The 18,122-nt window shown below is 41.6% G+C and overlaps 2 protein-coding genes across 5 annotated transcripts in view; both read left to right on the top strand.

Moving 5' to 3' along the window:
* Nucleotides 1-286: 286 nt before the first annotated feature.
* Nucleotides 287-10,706, top strand: LOC109878400 (RING finger protein 10-like). The gene is made up of 17 exons (XM_020470631.2): nt 287-851; nt 5,210-5,394; nt 5,683-5,888; nt 5,981-6,071; nt 6,154-6,338; nt 6,462-6,598; nt 6,862-7,016; nt 7,150-7,278; nt 7,377-7,626; nt 7,744-7,877; nt 7,988-8,105; nt 8,200-8,301; nt 8,401-8,538; nt 8,686-8,777; nt 8,948-9,005; nt 9,198-9,341; nt 9,431-10,706. Exons 1-17 carry the CDS (start codon nt 686-688, stop codon nt 9,499-9,501), a joined length of 2,361 nt encoding a protein of 786 aa, XP_020326220.1. The 5' UTR covers nt 287-685; the 3' UTR covers nt 9,502-10,706.
* A 231-nt stretch (nt 10,707-10,937) lies between these two features.
* The window catches only part of si:ch73-138n13.1 (titin homolog), a 39,160-nt gene continuing 31,975 nt past the window's right edge, over nt 10,938-18,122 (top strand). For 2 of the 4 annotated variants that reach the window (XM_020470629.2, XM_031819274.1), the window contains exons 1-2: nt 11,130-11,413; nt 17,073-17,163. The gene's annotated coding sequence lies outside the window, so the exon portion shown is untranslated. Of the gene's footprint in view, nt 11,060-11,129; nt 11,414-11,469; nt 11,581-17,072; nt 17,164-18,122 lie in introns of those variants that run through there. The other 2 variants (XM_031819275.1, XM_031819276.1) reach the window with 2 other exon arrangements.

Raw genomic sequence — 18,122 nt, 5'->3', positions numbered from 1 at the left:
CACTACGTATTACCTTACGGAAATAGTGTCCTCTGTGTGTATACTTCATATTTTGGCGTATTTAGTACGATATCCGGGAACTTTAGGCATACTAACTATATCCATACTATGACCAATAAGTACACTATATACTAAATTCACGTCACAAATAGTACGGGTAGTATGAGTATTCGAACATAGTTTCACTCTTTCACGTTCATTTTCCTACCTGCTATGTTAATAATTAACATTAGCTATCGATTAGTTCAAAAATGTTGGGTTGTTACTACATTTCCCATAATCCCTCCCCGTACAAAAGAACAACCACGCCGATCTCATCTGGGTCTTTATGGTTCCTGTTGCCATTATTAGGAGATCGCCCATGCGATCATATTTTTGGTGGAAAACTGCACAAGTGTCCGTTTGGACGGACCTTGGAGAACGGTCGAAGCCTTGTTGGGGCCAAGTGTTTCCCAGAACGCTAAAAAGCAGAACTTTACGGGGTCTTGGCCCCGCTGTGTGAGCCTTCGTTTTCTCTTTCTACACCGCCTCCATTACTGAGACGCCCAAATTGTGTCTCTATTTTTCTATTGTTTGTTTTGTTGTCAATATGTCGCCGTGATGGAGTTTCTGTGTTTGACAGAAATGAATCAGGGTCTGACCCGCAGTCGCAACAACCCGGTCTCCTCTCCCTTTGCCCCATTTAATGCTAGAGCGCACGGACGCTCTCTCCCTGGAGCTCGGCCTAAACACCGCTCACCGAAAAGAGACAACTATGGAGAAGAATCCAAACAGCAATGCCAACAGCAACAAGGTTCCGCCCCGTTCGAGTTCTACAGGCCCAACAGCCGGCGAATCTAAACCGAAAACAGGTGAACATTTTAATAATTCAAACCAAATCCTAGTTAATCTTTCCTGACTGGTTTAACTACCCAGCCAACGTTCTCTTAGCTTGCTAACTTTAAAGCTGGCCTAGCTGTAGTGCATTGTTTGTTTACTTGATATGGGAGATGACGTGTCTTGACAGAACGGGTGCGTTCGCTCTGGCTATCCGATTTCAGACCAGTCTCGTCTGAGTCTGCAAAAGTTCAGAATAACTGAGGTATTTACGAACGCTCAACATCCGTTGAAGGTGTCAGTATTTTTTATTTAACTTTTATTTAACTAGGCAAGTCAGTTAAGAAGAAATTCTTATTTACAATGACTGCCAACAAAAGAAACCCAAACCAGGACGACGCTGGGCAAATTGTGGCCTTCCCTATGGGATTCCCGATCATGACCGGTTGTGATACAGCCCGGGATTTAACCGGGCTCTATAGTGATGTGATGTGCCTCTAGCACTGTGATGCAGTGCCTTCGACCGTTGTGCCACTTGGGAGCCCAAGTCGGCAAAGAAGTCTGCAAAAAGCTATTTCAATTGTAGCCACCCTTTGACAGCTTTGCACGTGCTTGGCATTCTCTCAACCAGCTTTGAGGTAGTCACCTGGAATGCATTTCAATTAACAGGTGTGCCATGTTCAAAGTTAATTTGTGGAATTTCTTTCCTTAATGCGTTTGAACCAATCCGTTGTGTTGTGACATGGTAGGGTTGGTATACAGAAGATGGCCCTATTTGGTAGAAGACCAAGTCCATATTATAGCAAGAGGAGCTCAAATAAGCAAAGAGAAACCACAGTCCATTATTTAAGTCATCCTGAAAATTTCAAGAACTTTGAAAGTTTCTGCAAGTGCAGTTGCAAAAACCATCAAGCGCTACGATGGAACTGGCTCTCATGAGGACCACCACAGGAAAGGAAAGGATAAGTTAGAGTTACCAGCCTCAGTAATCGGCAATTAACTGCACCTCAGATTGCAGCCCAAATAAATGCTTCTCAGAGTTCAAGTAACAGACACATTTCAACATCATAAATTAAGGTTCAATAAAAAATGAACTGTTCAGAGGAGAATGTGTGAATCAGACCTTCATGGTTGAATTTCTGCAAAGAAACTACTAAAGGACACAAATAATAAGAGACTTGCTTGGGCCAAGAAACACGAGCATTGGACATTAGACCAGTGGAAATCTGTAATTTGGTCTGATGAGTCCAAATTTGAGTTATTTTGTTCCAACCACTGTGTCTTTGTGAGACGCAGAGTAGGTGAATGGATTATCTCTGGATATGTGGCTCCCACTGTGAAGCATGGATGTGTGATGGTATCCGGGTGCTTTGTTGGTGACACGGTCAGTGATTTATTTAGAATTTAAGGTACTTAACCAGCATGGCTACTACAGCGATATGCCATCCCACCCGGTTTTGCACTTAGTGGGCCTATCATTTGTTTTTCAACACGACAATGACCCAAAACACACCTCTAGGCTGTGTAAGGTCTATTTGACCAAGAAGGAGAGTGATGGAGTGCTGCGTCATATGACCTGACCTCCACAATCACCTGACCTCAACCCAATTTGAGATAGTTTGGGATGAGTTGGACCGCAGAGTGAAGGAAAAGTAGTCAACAAGTGCTCAGCATATGTGGGAACTACTTCGACTGTAGGAAAAGCATTCCAGGTGACCAACTCTTGAAGCTGGTTGAGAGAATGGCAAGTGTGTGCAAATTTGTCATCAAGGCAAAGGGTGGCTACTTAGAATCTCAAATCTAAAATATATTTTGATTTGGTTAACACTATTTGGTTACTACATGATTCCATATGTGTTATTTCATAGTTTTGATGTCTTCGCTATTATTCTACAATGTAGAAAATAGTAAAAATAAAGAAACCCTTGAAAGAGTAGGTGTGTCTAAACTTTTGACTGGTACTGTATATTCAATAAATAATGCTGATATCTAACCACAGGTTAACTATTGTTCAGTTGAGAATCTAGTTATTTAAAGGGTCTGTTTCATGCATACACTGAGTGCTTACTTAACACCAGAGGCTGGTGGAGTTAAAAGTGAGCTTGCCCAATAATGGACTAAAGTAGCCTTACATTACAACTTCTAGTCCAAGGACCTTACATGTTCTGTTTAGAGGTGAATTGTTCTTGTAGCCAAAACCGCTAAATACTCCATTGACATGTGAATTGATTCTCAATTGCATTAAGGTTCTAGAAACCTAAAGCCCTCTACTTTCATATCACATCAAAATCATTTCACAAATGTGAAATATACACTTCATGTACACTGTTTTATAACAGCTGCAGCCAACAGTATTTTCTTTGTCACAACACGTTTGTAGGGTCAATCTTCAGTTTACACACAGGTGTTCGGACATGCAGATGGCTAATTGGCACAGGTATGTCTCTGTTTTCCGTAAAGTATCATCAAAATATGGCCGAGTGGGAATCCTAACCCTATAAAGGTGTGTAGTAATTTTAACCTTTTTGCTGATTTGAAAGATAAGTTACTATGTTTCCATAACCGTACCGCAAGTGACGCGTTTTATCTTTCGGAACAAGCTTCGGGGCTCTTAACAAAAACCCCGGGCCACCAGATACTATTGTCATTAGGTGCTAATGTAGTTAGTGTCTATGCATTGGGTAAAAGGGAGTTATAGACAGTGGAGGACGCCATCTAGTTTTAGCAATGTAGATTGTCTCCCTTTGCCATTCATTTGGGATTGAGGCATATGTTTTTAACAGGAGCTACACAACATGTCCAACAACTCCTGACAACTTTGATTTTAGAGTGATCTATCACTTTAAATGTAAGCAATTATGAGTTGACTTGCTCTGGCTTGTGCTTAAGTCCATGCAGCCTACCCAGTGCTAGTCATGTGGGTTCTCAATATCAGCTTTCACAGTTTGCTCAATGTTCACTTTGTCTAGGATTTTGAAAATGAGATGGCTTGCAGGATTTTGTTTCCTTTTCACCAATAGGCCTTTCAGTATTGTTGTCTTTTAGAGACATTGCCTTCAGAAAGTTTTCACCCCTTGCCTTTTTCCACATTTTGGGTTACAACATGAATTTGAAATGGGTTAAATTTAGATTTTGTTTGGTCACTGGCCTACACACAATACCCCATAATGTCAGTGGAATTATGGTTAGTAGCTTTACAAAAAAATGTAAAGCTACTAACCAATAATGCAAAATAATTATTGGCAAAGCAATTAACTTTTTGTCCTGAATACAAAGTGTTATGTTTGGGGCAAATGCAACACATTTACTGAGTACCACTCTCCATATGTTCAACCATAGTTGTGGCTGGATCATGTTATGGGTATGCTTGTAATCATTAAGGACTGGGGAGGATAAAAAAGAAACAGAATGGAGCTAAGCACGGGCTAAATGTTAGAGGAAAAACTTGTTCAGTCTGTTTTACACCAGACACTGGGAGACCAATTCACCTTTTGGCAGGACAATAACCTTTTAAAAACGAGGCCACATCTACACTGGAGTTGCTTACCAAGAAGACAGTGAAAGTTCCTGAGTGGCAGAGTTACAGTTTTGACTTAAATCTGCATAAATCTTTGGCAAGACTTAAATGTTTGTCTTGCAATGAACAACAACCAATTTGATAAAGCTTGAAGAATATTGAAAAGAATAAAGGGCAAACAATTTACAATCCAGGTGTGCAAAGCTATTAGACTTATCCAGAAAGACTCACAGCTGTAATCGCTGCCTAAGGTGATTCTAACATGTATTGACTCAGGGGTGTGAATACTTATGCAAATTCAATATTTATGTATTTCATTTAATACATTTACATACATTTATTAGAATGTTTTCAATTTGTCATTATGGGGTATTATGTGTAGATGGGTGAGAACATCTATTTAATCCATTTTGAATTCAGGCTGTAACATAACAAAATGTGTTTTAAGTTAAGGGGTATGAGTACTTTCTGAAGGCACTGTAGGTATTTCATACAACAGTAATAATATCAGCAAGATCTTCATAATCTTCACCCCTTCCTTAGATTGATTTGTTTTGTACTTTACATCAGAGTGCCTCAGGGAAATTGTGCGAAAGGCAGATAAAGCAATGCAAATAATGCAGTCCGGTGGGAAATTCACTTTAGGGTCCACTGGCATGAATACGGTTCAGCAGCTCAAATCAGCAGGATCGGGGGCATTGTATTTAGGAGGCCATGGATCACTAAAATAATGATTATGGTTATAAATATTATGGGGACACCTACACATTTGGCACCCAAGCACGAGTTATCAGTATTAGAGATCAACCGATTTATTTTTCGATACCGATTATTGGAGGACCAAAAAAAGCAATTTTCCCCTTTCATTCTCCCCAGATGGTAAGAATAATGGAAGCTCTAAGCGCTACAGCCGCAAACGAGAGCCCTCCCTTCCCAAGAGTGACAGTTTCCCTGGCCCTCGTCGCACCAATTCACAGAAAAGCAAGAATTTTGACAAGAGGCCCACCCAGAGAGGTGAAGCCCGGCAGTATGGCATTACAGGTGGAGGAAGACGTGAAGAGGTGAGCATTCACAAGACTTGACAGTTATTTATCCTTTTTTGGATATGGAATAACATCAGAAGTCTATTAAAAAGAGCGCTTAGTTAGGTCCTATATGTATCTTTCCACATTGAATTAATATCAGTATAATTGCACTTATTGACAAATTAATGGTAGAATTATGAGTCACTGAACGGTAGAAACAAGGCAGCATCAACCCACATACAGTAGGACATCTAACTGGAATTGTATTATTCCTACCTGTCAATCAGAAAAGTTGGGCTCTAATTTTCTTCTCCCTTCCCCCAGGTAGCAGAGTGCCGCCGGGCCGAGTTCAGCCCGGCTCAGTTTGCTGGACCCAAAAAGATCAGTTTGAACCACTTGCTCAACTTCACGTTTGAGCCTCGTGGGGGCCATGGTGGCCTAGGAGGAGAGAAACACTCCTGCTGGGGCCGCCACAACAAGTGGGGCCACAAGCATAAGCCCTTCAACAAGGAGCTTTTCCTCCAGGCCAAGTGAGCTCCTGATCAATTCAGTCTACTTTGTACAGTATGAATTGTTAGGTTGCTATTTATTAACTAATTTGTGTTTTTTTTTTGTGCCTTAGCTGCCAGTTTGTGGTGACTGATGACCAGGACTACAAGGCTCACTTCACTGACCCAGACACTCTTGTGAACTGGGACTGTGTGCAGCAAGTGGTAAGTTCCGTACACCAGACCTCTTTGGCTTGAAATCGCCACATCTAATTAGACTTTTAATGTAAATATTATTTCCCTCCAGCGCATCTACAGTCATGAGGTTCCCTCCTGCCCCATCTGCCTCTACCCCCCTGTAGCGGCTCATATCACCCGCTGTGGCCACATCTTCTGCTGGCCATGCATGCTGCACTACCTGTCTCTCAGTGACAAGAGCTGGTCCAAGTGCCCCATCTGTTATGAGTCTGTACACTCTGACGACCTCAAAAGGTTAGAGAGAGATCGATGTTAAACAGCCTTATTAGAAAATTCTGTATTGCTACCTTAGGGAAATAAAATATTGTGGTTGAAAATGGTTAGTAAAATGCTCTATCCCCTCGTATCTCACTGCAGTGTGGTTGCAATGGAGACCAGGCAGTATGCAGTTGGTGACCTCATCACCATGCGCCTAATGCGAAGGGAGAAGGGGGCTCTGGTGGCCATGCCCACCTCCCAGTGGGTGAAGGTGGAGGAGCCTATTTGCTTTGGAGGTGAGAGATTTTAATTTTAGCAGATGGTCTGAATATCCAGTGACTTATAGTTAGTGCATCCATCTTAAGGTAGTTAGGTGAGACAACCACATCAGTCATAGTGAGTACATTTTTCCTCATTAAGGTAGCCATCAGCAAAGTCTGTGCTAGTAAGAAAAGACAGGTGTTAGTGCAAAGAAGGCAAGGTTGGATGATGACCAAATGTTTACCACATAACTGTCTGTGGTATGCTATATGTGAGTTGTTGTACCCCTGTGTTGTAGATGTGCACCTGAGCCCGTACTCCAAGCTGCTGCTTGCCTCTCAAGAGCAGTTACTGGGCCTGGTGGCTGAGGAGAAGTTTGTTTTGCAGGCTCAGCTCACCCTGGAGGAGGATGCCATAGCCTGTTTCATCCAGAGCGCCCTGTGCAGTCTCCAGGTAACACTGACAAACGAATAGCTTGTCATTTAAAACACAGGTAGTGTATGCTGCATTGTTACCCAAACTTGGTTCAAGTCATATAGGCCTAGGTAGCATGAACTAATCCCCTCTTTCCTCTGCTGTGGTCCAGGAGCGAGAGGAGGCTCTGCTGAAGCACCAGAAGGCATGTACTAAGGACAACATAGAACTGTCGAGTCTCACTCTGGCAGACCCCCCCTCCCCTGAGGAGGAAGTAGTGACAATCTTCAGCAGTACCAAGGTAAGTGTTGCCATTTAAAACTCCTTTATGTAACATTACTCTCCAAATTCACCTGTGTTATTGGGTCTGAGAGATTATCTGTGTTTTACTCTTTACAGCCGGTGCTGCAATACTCCTCTGCATTTGATGATGAGGTAGCAGAGGTTCCAGAGGAGGACCCAGAGGATGTGCCTGGTGAGGAACCAGAGCTCCCGGAAGGGCTCCTGGAGAGAGTGCTGGAGGAGTCCACTGAGGCCTCTGGGGATGCAGCTCCAGAACCCCAGCCTGCTGAGGAGAACCCTCCCAGCCAGGCTGAAACAATGCGCCCCCAAACCTCAGAGCATGGCCCCTCCTATTACTTCTACCAAGGTAGGATACCCTTTAGCAAAATGTCTTCATCAGTCTCTCCACTCAATGCCTACCTTGTCATCTATATTGTCATCAAAAGTCCAGTCTCTGTACTTACTCCTTTCGTTCTCCCTTCAGCGGAGGACTGCCAGCAGATGTTTTTGCACCCAGTGAACGTGCGCTGTCTGCTGCGTGAGTACGGCAGCCTGGAGGCCAGCCCTCACACCATCACTGCCACTGTGGTGGAGATTGAGGGGCAGACTATCACAGAGGTAAGTGATTAGATCTGTAACATACTACTTAAGTATGTTTATTCATGAAATGCACCAATACTTTTTTTTTCTTCTGGCTCATTTCATTGTTTTCATTCTCTTGGCTACAGGAGGTTCGCCGTCGACACCGCTACCTGGCTCACCTACCGCTCACCTGTGAGTTCAGCATCTGTGAGCTGGCCCTGCAGCCCCCCACCCTGTCCAAAGAGACCCTGGACAGCTTTGCAGGTTAGATATCCTAACACACAGTCTATTCATGGGTTGTTACAGTACTACTCCTCATATCCAAGTCTTCTTTCTCCGTTACTCTTATGTGACTCAGATGACTTGGAGAAAAGAAAGCGTCTTAGACAAAAGAAAGCAAGGGATGAGAAGCGTAGGGAGAGGCGTATTGAGATGGAGGAGAACAAGAAGCAGGGGAAATGTGAGTACATTTGACTTTAGGTTGTTTCTCAATGTAGAATGTGTAATTAAAAACCTGTGGTCAGATGGGATATCTTAAATTTACGGTCTTCTCTCTCAGATCCAGAGGTGCATATTGGGCTGGAGAATTTTCAGCAGTTCCCGGCATTTGGATCACCACTTCACAATGGCAGTCCACCTGTGTACCCTGAATTTCTGTTAGCCCCTCCCTCATTCCTCAGCAGCAGCCCTGTCTCTGGTGAGACCAACTCTTTCAACTGTCCCGTCTTAGCGACTTGAGATTTTGTGACATGGAATTCATATTTTGGACAAAATATAGCGCATTACAAACAGTGCCTTGGATGTGTGAGCCTTGTGAACTGAAAACACCATTTCCCTGTTGCAGATGGGCTGATGTTCCCCAGTCTGAGTGGACACAGCCCTGTGCCCAGCGTGGGCAGTGTGGAGGATGACTCTAACTGCATGTCGTTCGCTCAGGTCTGTTGGCCTAACTCATTCATTTACTCACTCCTAAATGTATTATTTTCATTACGGACTGATTACCTTGGATGTCAGGATGTATCACGGCCTTTGGATATTGACAATGAATACCAGTAATAGACCATTTGTATAACTTTCTCGCTCATCCCTTATTCTCCCCTGAAAAGATGCTGAGAGATGGGAAAGCCAGGGTAGATGCTGGGCCATGGACCACCTCAAAGAAAGGTGACAACTACACATCTAAAGCCTTCCATTTCTCCTGTGTCTGTTAGTGCTTGCTCAAATCAGTTGGCCAGACAAGTATTGTCAGCTGAAACCTATATTGGACAGCGAAGTGTCAATAATGGGCAGTGTTGGACCATGTTTGACTCCTCTTTTTCTGTTCTGCTCCCTCATACATGCTGCTGGCTCCTCCAGTGGCAGATAGTGATGGAGAGAGTGATGGAGAGAGTAACCGGGTCCCAGTTCCCAGCTTCCAGAACTCTTTCAGCCAGGCCTTCGAGGAGGCACTCCTGCAGCACCAAGGTCCAACTGCTCCAACCCAGCCGTTGGTCATCCCTGGTCAGTCTTTCACTGTGTCTTTGCTTGTGAGTGATTACTTATTTATGGCATTAGACTGCATACTCATCTCATTCCTCACTCTCTTTCAGAGGAAAAGAGAGGGAAAAAGAAGAAGAAACAGAAGCTTCTATTCAGCACCTCCATGGTTCACACAAAGTAGACTACACTGAAGTTGAGACTTCTCCCTTTACCCTCTCACTTTTTATTTGATCCATCTCCTGCTATCACTCTTGTCATTTTTCCATGCAGCTCTATTTTAGAATTATAAGCAATGGAGAATTCTTTTTTTTTTAGTATGTAGCCAAAGGAAGTAATACCTCCACCACAGTCCCACTCACTATTTCTTCACTGGAACACCATGAAATTGTTTTATTATGCATTCTACAATAGTGCGAGCGTGCAAAGATTTGTTCCACAACAAAGATTTTGTCAGACATACTTTGGGGTTAGACGGATCAGTTTACCATAGTAGGATCTACTTAAGGTTGATTAAAATTGAATAAGTTTAAGGGATTCATTTTATATTTGGGGTAGCAGTCAGCCAATGAACTCTTCAGATTTTCAATCCTGAGTCTGAACACTGTCAGCCATGAATTTGGTCTTCAAACAAATGTCTACTTAACTAACTAGTAAAAGGCAGAAGCTGACGCACACCTCAAACACTTTTAGAGGTGCAGACTGAGCGTAAACTAAAAAAATAGGCGCACACTGTTTCCAAACATTTTAATGGGTATAGTAACCAGCATTGCTGAAACATTGGTTGGGAGTATAATTAGTGTGCCACTATTTTTATACTAAACTAACAAAATCCCTTCCAATGAAAGTTGTTATATTTGAGCTTCATGCTGAGATGGCCTGAACATAGCAGAACCTCTATGCATGAGTCTGATTCTCTTAAGTCTGGAGGGAATGTAAGGAATACAGTGTAGCTTGTATTAAAGGGTCTTGAAAACCTGTTGTGTGGGTGGCTGAGAAATGCACTGTAGACCTTGTTTGATTTATTAGACCATGCATATTAATTTTCTTCTCTTTGTTCAGTTTTTCCCTTTTACCACAGGCATTTTGCTGTCCTTTTCCTCATTTTACTTTGAAGAACTAGTGTGTGGTCCAATTTGTAACATTGTCTTTTTATCCCCTGGTTTCAATTCAGTATTGCAAATATAGTTTTTGTGTGAAGCTAGAGATTTGCATACTTTTGATTGCTTGCTATATGAGTGAAAAGGTGGGATTTAAAGACACTATGTAAGTTTTGTTTGAAGGTTATTTTATTTACCTTTTTGATTATTTGGGGGCAAACATGAGTAAACATGAAATAGGCTTACATTAACTGGCCTGACATTGGAATGAATAAAGGGTTATGCTCAAGCAAACTAATTGTCTGGATATCTTTGGTATTGCAGCAACAATGAGATGGTATTGATGCGCCATTGTACTAGGTAACTAGGAAGAATGGGTTCATTTTTGAAAAATGTATCGGGAGTTGAAAGAATGTCCCTAATTAGAACCTACCCATATATCGAAGGAGATGCATTTACATCTCACCTGTCGCAGACCATGTCAGTGTAGTAATGAAAACTGTCCACATGGTGGGACACCATACTGTACCTACCAACTTGTAGCTAGCAGGCAGCCAGCCAACTACAGTATCAAAACAAATCCCTCACCTCTACTACCAAGTTGGAGTGAGCCAGGTGGCAAGGGTGTGAGGAGAGAGAAAAGTAAGTCAACTAGTTAGAGATGGCTATCAACTCAACTTGTTTAGCCAGTTTCATGTGTATCTATTGAAAGCTCATGTCTCAGAATAGCTGCGATTCAACCAATAATTGTCTTGACATTTGGTGCTGGGAGTCTCCCAGCACAATGTCAAAAGACAATTCTTGGTTGAATCGCAGCTAGTCTACGAGCAACCTGGCTACTAGTGTGTTCGCAACAGGTTCGCCTCTGCCGGACTGATATAACGTTACCCTTTCCCACACCGCAGATCGATTGACTGAGGTTTGGTAGAATAAAATTATTAGGTCCCTGGTGAAAGGTACGGATAAACACGACAGGTGGATGGATTTCTCAGTGAAGTAAGTTAATTTCGCTTTCTGTATTAAGGTTAGCTAGCTAAGGACTAAAAGCTGCGACGGGATAATAGTTCACACCAGCCAGGTTTTGTAGCTGTAGATACTCATCTGACGATTGTTTTAACGAATCGATTCGCATAAAAACGACAGGGATACGCATGGCTAAATTGGTAAGTAAGCTAGCAGCTAACGTTAGCTACATTGAGCTAATTGTCAGATAGCTAGCTAACGACATCAATATACTAGCAAATTATGCCACGCTACGTATCACTTGCTAGTTTGTACTTTTTCTTCTCTGATCTTCATGGTTTCACACTTGCTGGATAATATTGTAATGTTGAAGTAGTTTGTCTGTTTTGCCAAATCAGTAACTGTAACCTTATACTAGCTAAGCTCCGACATAGATAAGACTCACTACTCGTTAGTTAACTTTTCGCAAAATTACATGAAATGCATTTTAAAGAATCGATTCAGGATCGCATGTAGCAAGTGTTACATCAAAGGCTAAAAGTTTGTTAGCCTACATTTTCTTTGTGCTCTTGCGCTAACGTTAGCTAAACAACTAATGAAAACGTTAGAGAACGTGTAGGGCCAAGACGAGACTGACCGCCGAATTAAATATCACAATGCATTATGTTATCACTTTCCTGGGCAATGAACTATCATCGATCTGACAGAATAAGAGTGAACACGTTAATAGGAAAATAATCGCACCCCTATTTTCTACACCCCCACACTACTAGTCTCTCACAAGCAACTTCTCATCGGTTAAAGTGTGTGTTTTTTTTCACCTGTATTTAACTAGGTGTTGCTTAGTTTTTGTTCACACAACAGTTTGGTAAGTATTTTTCCTCTGCTAAACCAGACTGTCATTGACATGACAATGTTATCCACACAATGCCAAGGCACAGTACAGGAAATTAGGTTTCATTTGAACCATTCCAGATGCCTTTGTATTACATGTGTATGCTAGTGTTACTCATAACCATTTCAGACAGAAGATGTGCTATATTTCCTGTAATATATATTTTTTTAAACTTTCAAACAGACCCTTATGTACCACTTTCTTGCAGCCATACCGTTGGTATACATATCAGTGGGTAACTGGCAAATCAGGAGAGGTGGGAGGGTGTTTTCATTTATTTTACCAGATAAATTGACTGAACACATTCTCATTTACAGCAACAACCTGGGGAATAGTTACAGGGGGATTAATGAGCCAATTGGAAGCTGGGTGTGTTTAGGTGGCCATGATGATATGAGGGCCAGATTGGGAATTCAACCATGTGGTCTGTTTGCATTTCAAAGAGGTATTAAACACAGAAGTGTTAATTTTCCTACAAAAAAGCAGGGAACCATTCACAGATCTGGTACCTGTATTTTGCTTACAGGGTCTGTGACTAGGTCTTCATGTGGCTTTTAATATACCATGTTTTTTGTACCCACTACCCTATTTAGATATATATATGAAAAAGCTGGTATAACATTTTTTTTTAAAGCAGGCATGGTAAATTAGTGGTATTTTGGGTCTGTATGAAGGTATGCCAATGGTGTCACCTAATGAGTAATGACTAGTAGTGAGTACAATATATGTATCCAGACCACACTGTCAAATAGATCCTTAGTTCCTCTTAAGAACAGTAACTAAAGTCTAAAAGTGTCTACACTTACCAATATGATAGAGGACATAGTGGTGTGCATGCACCACACACTGACACTAGCAGGTTGCAAAAAATAAATGTAGCCTAATTCAGATTTTGGCTCAGAAAAGTGCTAGGCCTAATATTAAGTTCTCTATTGTTCTTTACGTTCCTCTCTTCCTCTTAGGATCTTATCTTTTCCTTTCATCTCCCAAATTACTTTTGTTCTCTAGTAGTCAAGTCACCACCAAGTTATTCCTCGTGAGTGTCAGTGTGTGTGTGTGTGTCCCTAATCGTTGCTTATGTTCTATATATGTTTTTCAAATCAAATGTAGGCTCAATGCCGTGTTAAAGCCTGCAGGATTGCTCTATGGACATTGCATTCTAGGCCTTATCTCAACCTTTGTTCTGCAGGTGTACTGCACTCATAGACAGATTCTCAGATCACAGAGGCTCTGGTGTGCTGTCGTTCTAAATTATATGTGGTGATGTCCATGTAAAATGACCCATGAGCACCAACGTAAAGTTCATAGGATCATGTCAAACTGGGTGTCTATTTTTATTTTTTTTTCCATCCTAAAAATGTTAACTAAAGCAAAGGCTTTGGTTTCTGGGCAGGTGGGAAAGGTGTCTCAGAAAACATGTACAAGAAAAAGTCTTAAAAGGTATTAGATATACATCAAAACAAAATGTTGAAGACCCCAGCCAACTAATATCAACACTTTTTTTTAAAACTACAGGACCAAAAGTATGTGGACACCTGAATGTCTATAATGCTGTAGCATTCAGATTTCCCTTCACTGGAACTAAGGGGCCTAGCCCGAACCATTATTCCTCCTCCACCAAACCTTACAGTTGGCATTATGCATTCGGGCAGGTAGTGTTCTCGAGGCAGCTCTAGCAGGGCAGATATTTGACGAACTGACTTGTTGGAAAGGTGCCATCCTATCACGATGCCGCGTTGAAAGTCACTGCGCTCTTCAGTACGGGCCATTCTGATGCCAATGTTTGTCTATGGAGATTGCATAGCTGTGTGCTCGATTTTATACTTTCTCTGCCATCTGTAAGTCTAAGAAACATTTCCTTGTGCCTTGAACACACATCTTGAACAAAAATATAAATGCAACATGTAAAGTGTTGGTCCCATGTTTCATGAGCTGAAATTTGATATAAGTATTTCTCCTTTGCCAAGATAATCCATCTACCTGCCTGACAGGTGTGGCATATCAAGATGCTGAATAAACAGCATGGTCATTACACAGGTGCACCTTGTGTTGGGGGCAATACATGGCCACTCAAATGTTTAGTTTTGTCACAACACAATGCCACAGACAATGTTCCCTCTAACTTGTTTGTCAGGTCTGTTGAGCGCAAACTTGAACGTTGTGAGAATTCTGTGCAACTTCCACCGCGCATTTACTGTGAACACTGAGGCTGTACCTGCTTTATGTTAGTTTTAACAGTGGTCACGTAGGCTACTGTTGTTATTTGATCATAATGTATGCCTACCAGCGTGGCCTACCTTTTAAAAAAACAATGGAGAAAATGCATCCCATAACATATTAACATGTTAATAGCTGTTTTATCATTTAGCCTACAGTAGCAACCAATGTGTGGTGTTCAGTGTAGGTCGACATTCCTTCAGACTTTTGGAGAAAAAAACCATGCAGGGCTTGATATTAACCTGTTTATCCACTTGTCCTAAAGACAAGGAAATGACTGAAAATGTTGTGATGTTTGATGCAAGAAACCACTTTACAAAATAAAATGCATCATTATTCCCATACCATTATTACAGAGAATCAGACAAGCTATGCTACCCTCTCCCTATTGGCTATGTACAGTGAGGGAAAAAAGTATTTGATCCCCTGCTGATTTTGTATGTTTGCCTACTGACAAAGAAATTATCAGTCTATAATTTTAATGGTAGGTTTATTTGAACAGTGAGAGACAGAATAACAACAAAAATCCAGAAAAACGCATGTCAAAAATGTTATAAATTGATTTGCATTTTAATGAGGGAAATAAGTATTTGACCCCTCTGCAATACATTACTTATTACTTGGTGGCAAAACCCTTGTTGGCAATCACAGAGGTCAGACGTTTCTTGTAATTGGCCACCAGGTTTGCACACATCTCAGAAGGGATTTTGTCCCACTCCTCTTTGCAGATCTTCTCCAAGTCATTCTGGTTTCGAGGCTGACATTTGGGAACTCGAACGATGATCCAGCTGGATGTGGAGGTCCCGGGTTTCTGAAAACCAAAGAATTTCTGCACAAATTGTCAGCCACCTCAGGGAAGCTTATCTGCATGCTTGTTATCCTCACCAGGGACTTGACCTGAATGCAGTTCGGCATCGTCACAGAGATACCGCGACGAGATCCTGATGCCCATTGTCGTGCCATTCATCTGCTGCCATCAACTCATGTTTCAGCATGATAATGCACGGCCCTATGACGCAAGGATCTGTACACTTCCTGGAAGCTGAAAATGTCCCCCGCAGTTCTTCCATGGCCTGCATACTCACCCGACGTCACCGATTGAGCATGTTTGGGATGCTTTGGATCGACGTGTACGACAGTGTTTTCCATTTCCTGCCATTGAAGAGTTGGACAACGTTCCACAGATCACAATCAACAGCATGATCAACTATGCGAAGGAGATTTTTTATTTTTATTTTTAATTTGACCTTTATTTTATAGGCAAGTCAGTTAAGAACAAATTCTTATTTTCAATGACGGCCTAGGAACAGTGGGTTAATTGCCTGTTCAGGGGCAGAACGACCGATTTGTACCTTGTCAGCTCGGGGATTCGAAAATGCAACCTTTCGGTTACTAGTCCAACACTCTAACCACTAGGCTACCCTGCCGATGTGTTGTGCTGCGTGAGGATATTGGTGGTCACACCAGATACGGACTGATCCAAGCTCATACCTTTTTATTGAGGGTGTCTGCACCCAGCAGATGTGTATCTGTATTCCCAGTCATGTGAAATCCATAGATTAGGGTCTAATGAATTCATTTACATTGACTCATATCTTTACATGAACTGTAACTCAGTAAAACCGTAGGAATTGTTCCATGTTGATTTATTTTTATTTTTGTTCAGTATATTTTCTAAATTCTCTCCCTCATGAGGAGGGAGGATAATGAACATTCACAGAAGTAACAGGTCGAGTTAGACCTGTCTTTTTTTTTTTATGAAGCGATTTGAAACTCAAATTTCCCAAAAATCGATAATGGAATTTCTGCAATTGAATTTGCTACAATGGGAAATCATAATAGTCACAAACCACTGGTTTGTTAAACTATGAAATTAATGTTTTTTGTTTGGCACACATTTAATGCCCATGTCAAACACATATCTATCTACAATATTCTCTTCCCCAGTTGCGATGAGCTTATTTTGAATCTGTCTCATAACAGGGCTCATTCTATGTTTTTACCTCATTTGTCTCTAGGTGAAAGGTAGGCTAGTCCCTACTCAATTGAACTTGGTTAGATCTGGTCCAGATTTAAAATTTGTGTTTGTACTTTAAAAAGCAAATGAGCTGTTTGCAAGGGCAATTGTGGTTGTGCAGTGCAATTCTTCCAGCCAGTGGTTTTTCCTCCAGTCCCTGCTGTGTTGCTGGACCCATCTACAGGGAATGTTTAGCATTCCAGCTTTGCAAAAGCGTTTCCTGTCAACAACCACTGCCTCAATTTATCAGCCCCCTGCTAGCAGTAGGATACTCTTTCCCTTTACTCTTTCTTTTCTTTCTCTTCTCCATGTTTTATCTATTATGCAAGTTGTGAAATCTACAATTTTTGTTTACATCCTTCAAAATGTATGTTAGGGTATTTCTCTGTCTGTATGTTTCCATAAATGAAAAATGCTAAGTGGATTTCCGGTGGGAGGTCTGAGACTATAGTAACGATGCTGAGGTCTGTGCTACACTTTGATGTATGCAGTCGCAGGGTCTAATGTTACAGGAAACAGAGTTCCTTCCTTTGTAATGACACCAAATTGTGCTCTCTCCCCAGGCACCTACTCCTTACACCAGTGTGATATGACATCACTGAGTGGTTACCACAGAAACCAGGGCTCCACTGCAGACGGTTGACAGCCAGTCAAGTGAGTGATGATGGGATTGCCCATAACAACTAGGACGTGTGTGTGCGACCAATAACATTTGCGACCGATGACATTTTATTTGAACTGCAGTCAATCCCTTACAGAGAAGCCTAACTCAAGAGAAGAACATGTGGAAAACATGATCAGATCTGCAGGAGCCTCTTAAAGGGCAGGAGTCCACCAAACATTGTTGCTTTGATGTTCTTGCTCTCAAATCAAATGTTATTGGTCACATACACATATTTAGCAGATGTTATTGCGGGTGTTGCGAGAAATGCTCTCCCTCTTGATGATGGGAACATGTGATATGACTGTGTTTACTGTACGTTAATTAACAGTCAATTACTGTTTGACCAACAATTATTTGCTTGACAATCACCGGCTGATAATGTAGTGACCGCCTCAGTACTAGTAGAGCACTTTAGAAGGGGAGGGGCCAAATATCTAATTACTTGTGTAGCTTTTCAATGGAATTCCCCTTTTACTGCCATAGGTGAGACCTGCCTTGCATTACTACACTGACTGAATGGAAAAGACAACAATGACACTCATAGGAGAGTGAGCCTTCCTGCCTCACTGTTACTGCTGTCTGGTGCAGCTCTGTAATCTTCAGATTACTGTAGGTCTTCAAAAGGAGCGTCAGACGGTCATTGTGATGGCAGGATTTCTGCTGTCTCAACTGTAGCTACATTGATATTTTCAGTTCTTAGGATTATAAGGTTCTAGCTACAAAAAGATGATTCTGAGATAATTGCCTTTAAAGTTCCAAACCCTAATTGGTTTGGTGTCAGCTATTTTTATTTTGAATTTAGAGTACTATATAGTTCACTGTCTATGTCAATAATTACATTTTGACAAAAATGCAGATAGAACCTTATAGTCCCAAGCTAACGATGTTGTCTCAGACTTTGTGTACTGGTTATCTCTGAGTCAGACCCAGTCGCGGCAGATGGAGAAAC

The sequence above is a fragment of the Oncorhynchus kisutch genome, linkage group LG3 (genome assembly GCF_002021735.2).
Source record: "Oncorhynchus kisutch isolate 150728-3 linkage group LG3, Okis_V2, whole genome shotgun sequence".
Lineage (NCBI taxonomy): Eukaryota > Metazoa > Chordata > Actinopteri > Salmoniformes > Salmonidae > Oncorhynchus > Oncorhynchus kisutch.
Note: the sequence above shows the minus strand (reverse complement) of the source record. Positions and strands in the feature narration are given on the sequence as shown.

Coding starts and splice junctions, on each gene's coding strand:
- LOC109878400 (XM_020470631.2), top strand. CDS start 686: ATGCTAGAGCGCACGGACGCTCTCTCCCTGGAGCTCGGCCTAAACACC. Junction 6,072..6,153: donor GGGACTGTGTGCAGCAAGTG/GTAAGTTCCGTA, acceptor ATTTCCCTCCAG/CGCATCTACAGTCATGAGGT. Junction 9,006..9,197: donor ATGGACCACCTCAAAGAAAG/GTGACAACTACA, acceptor TGGCTCCTCCAG/TGGCAGATAGTGATGGAGAG.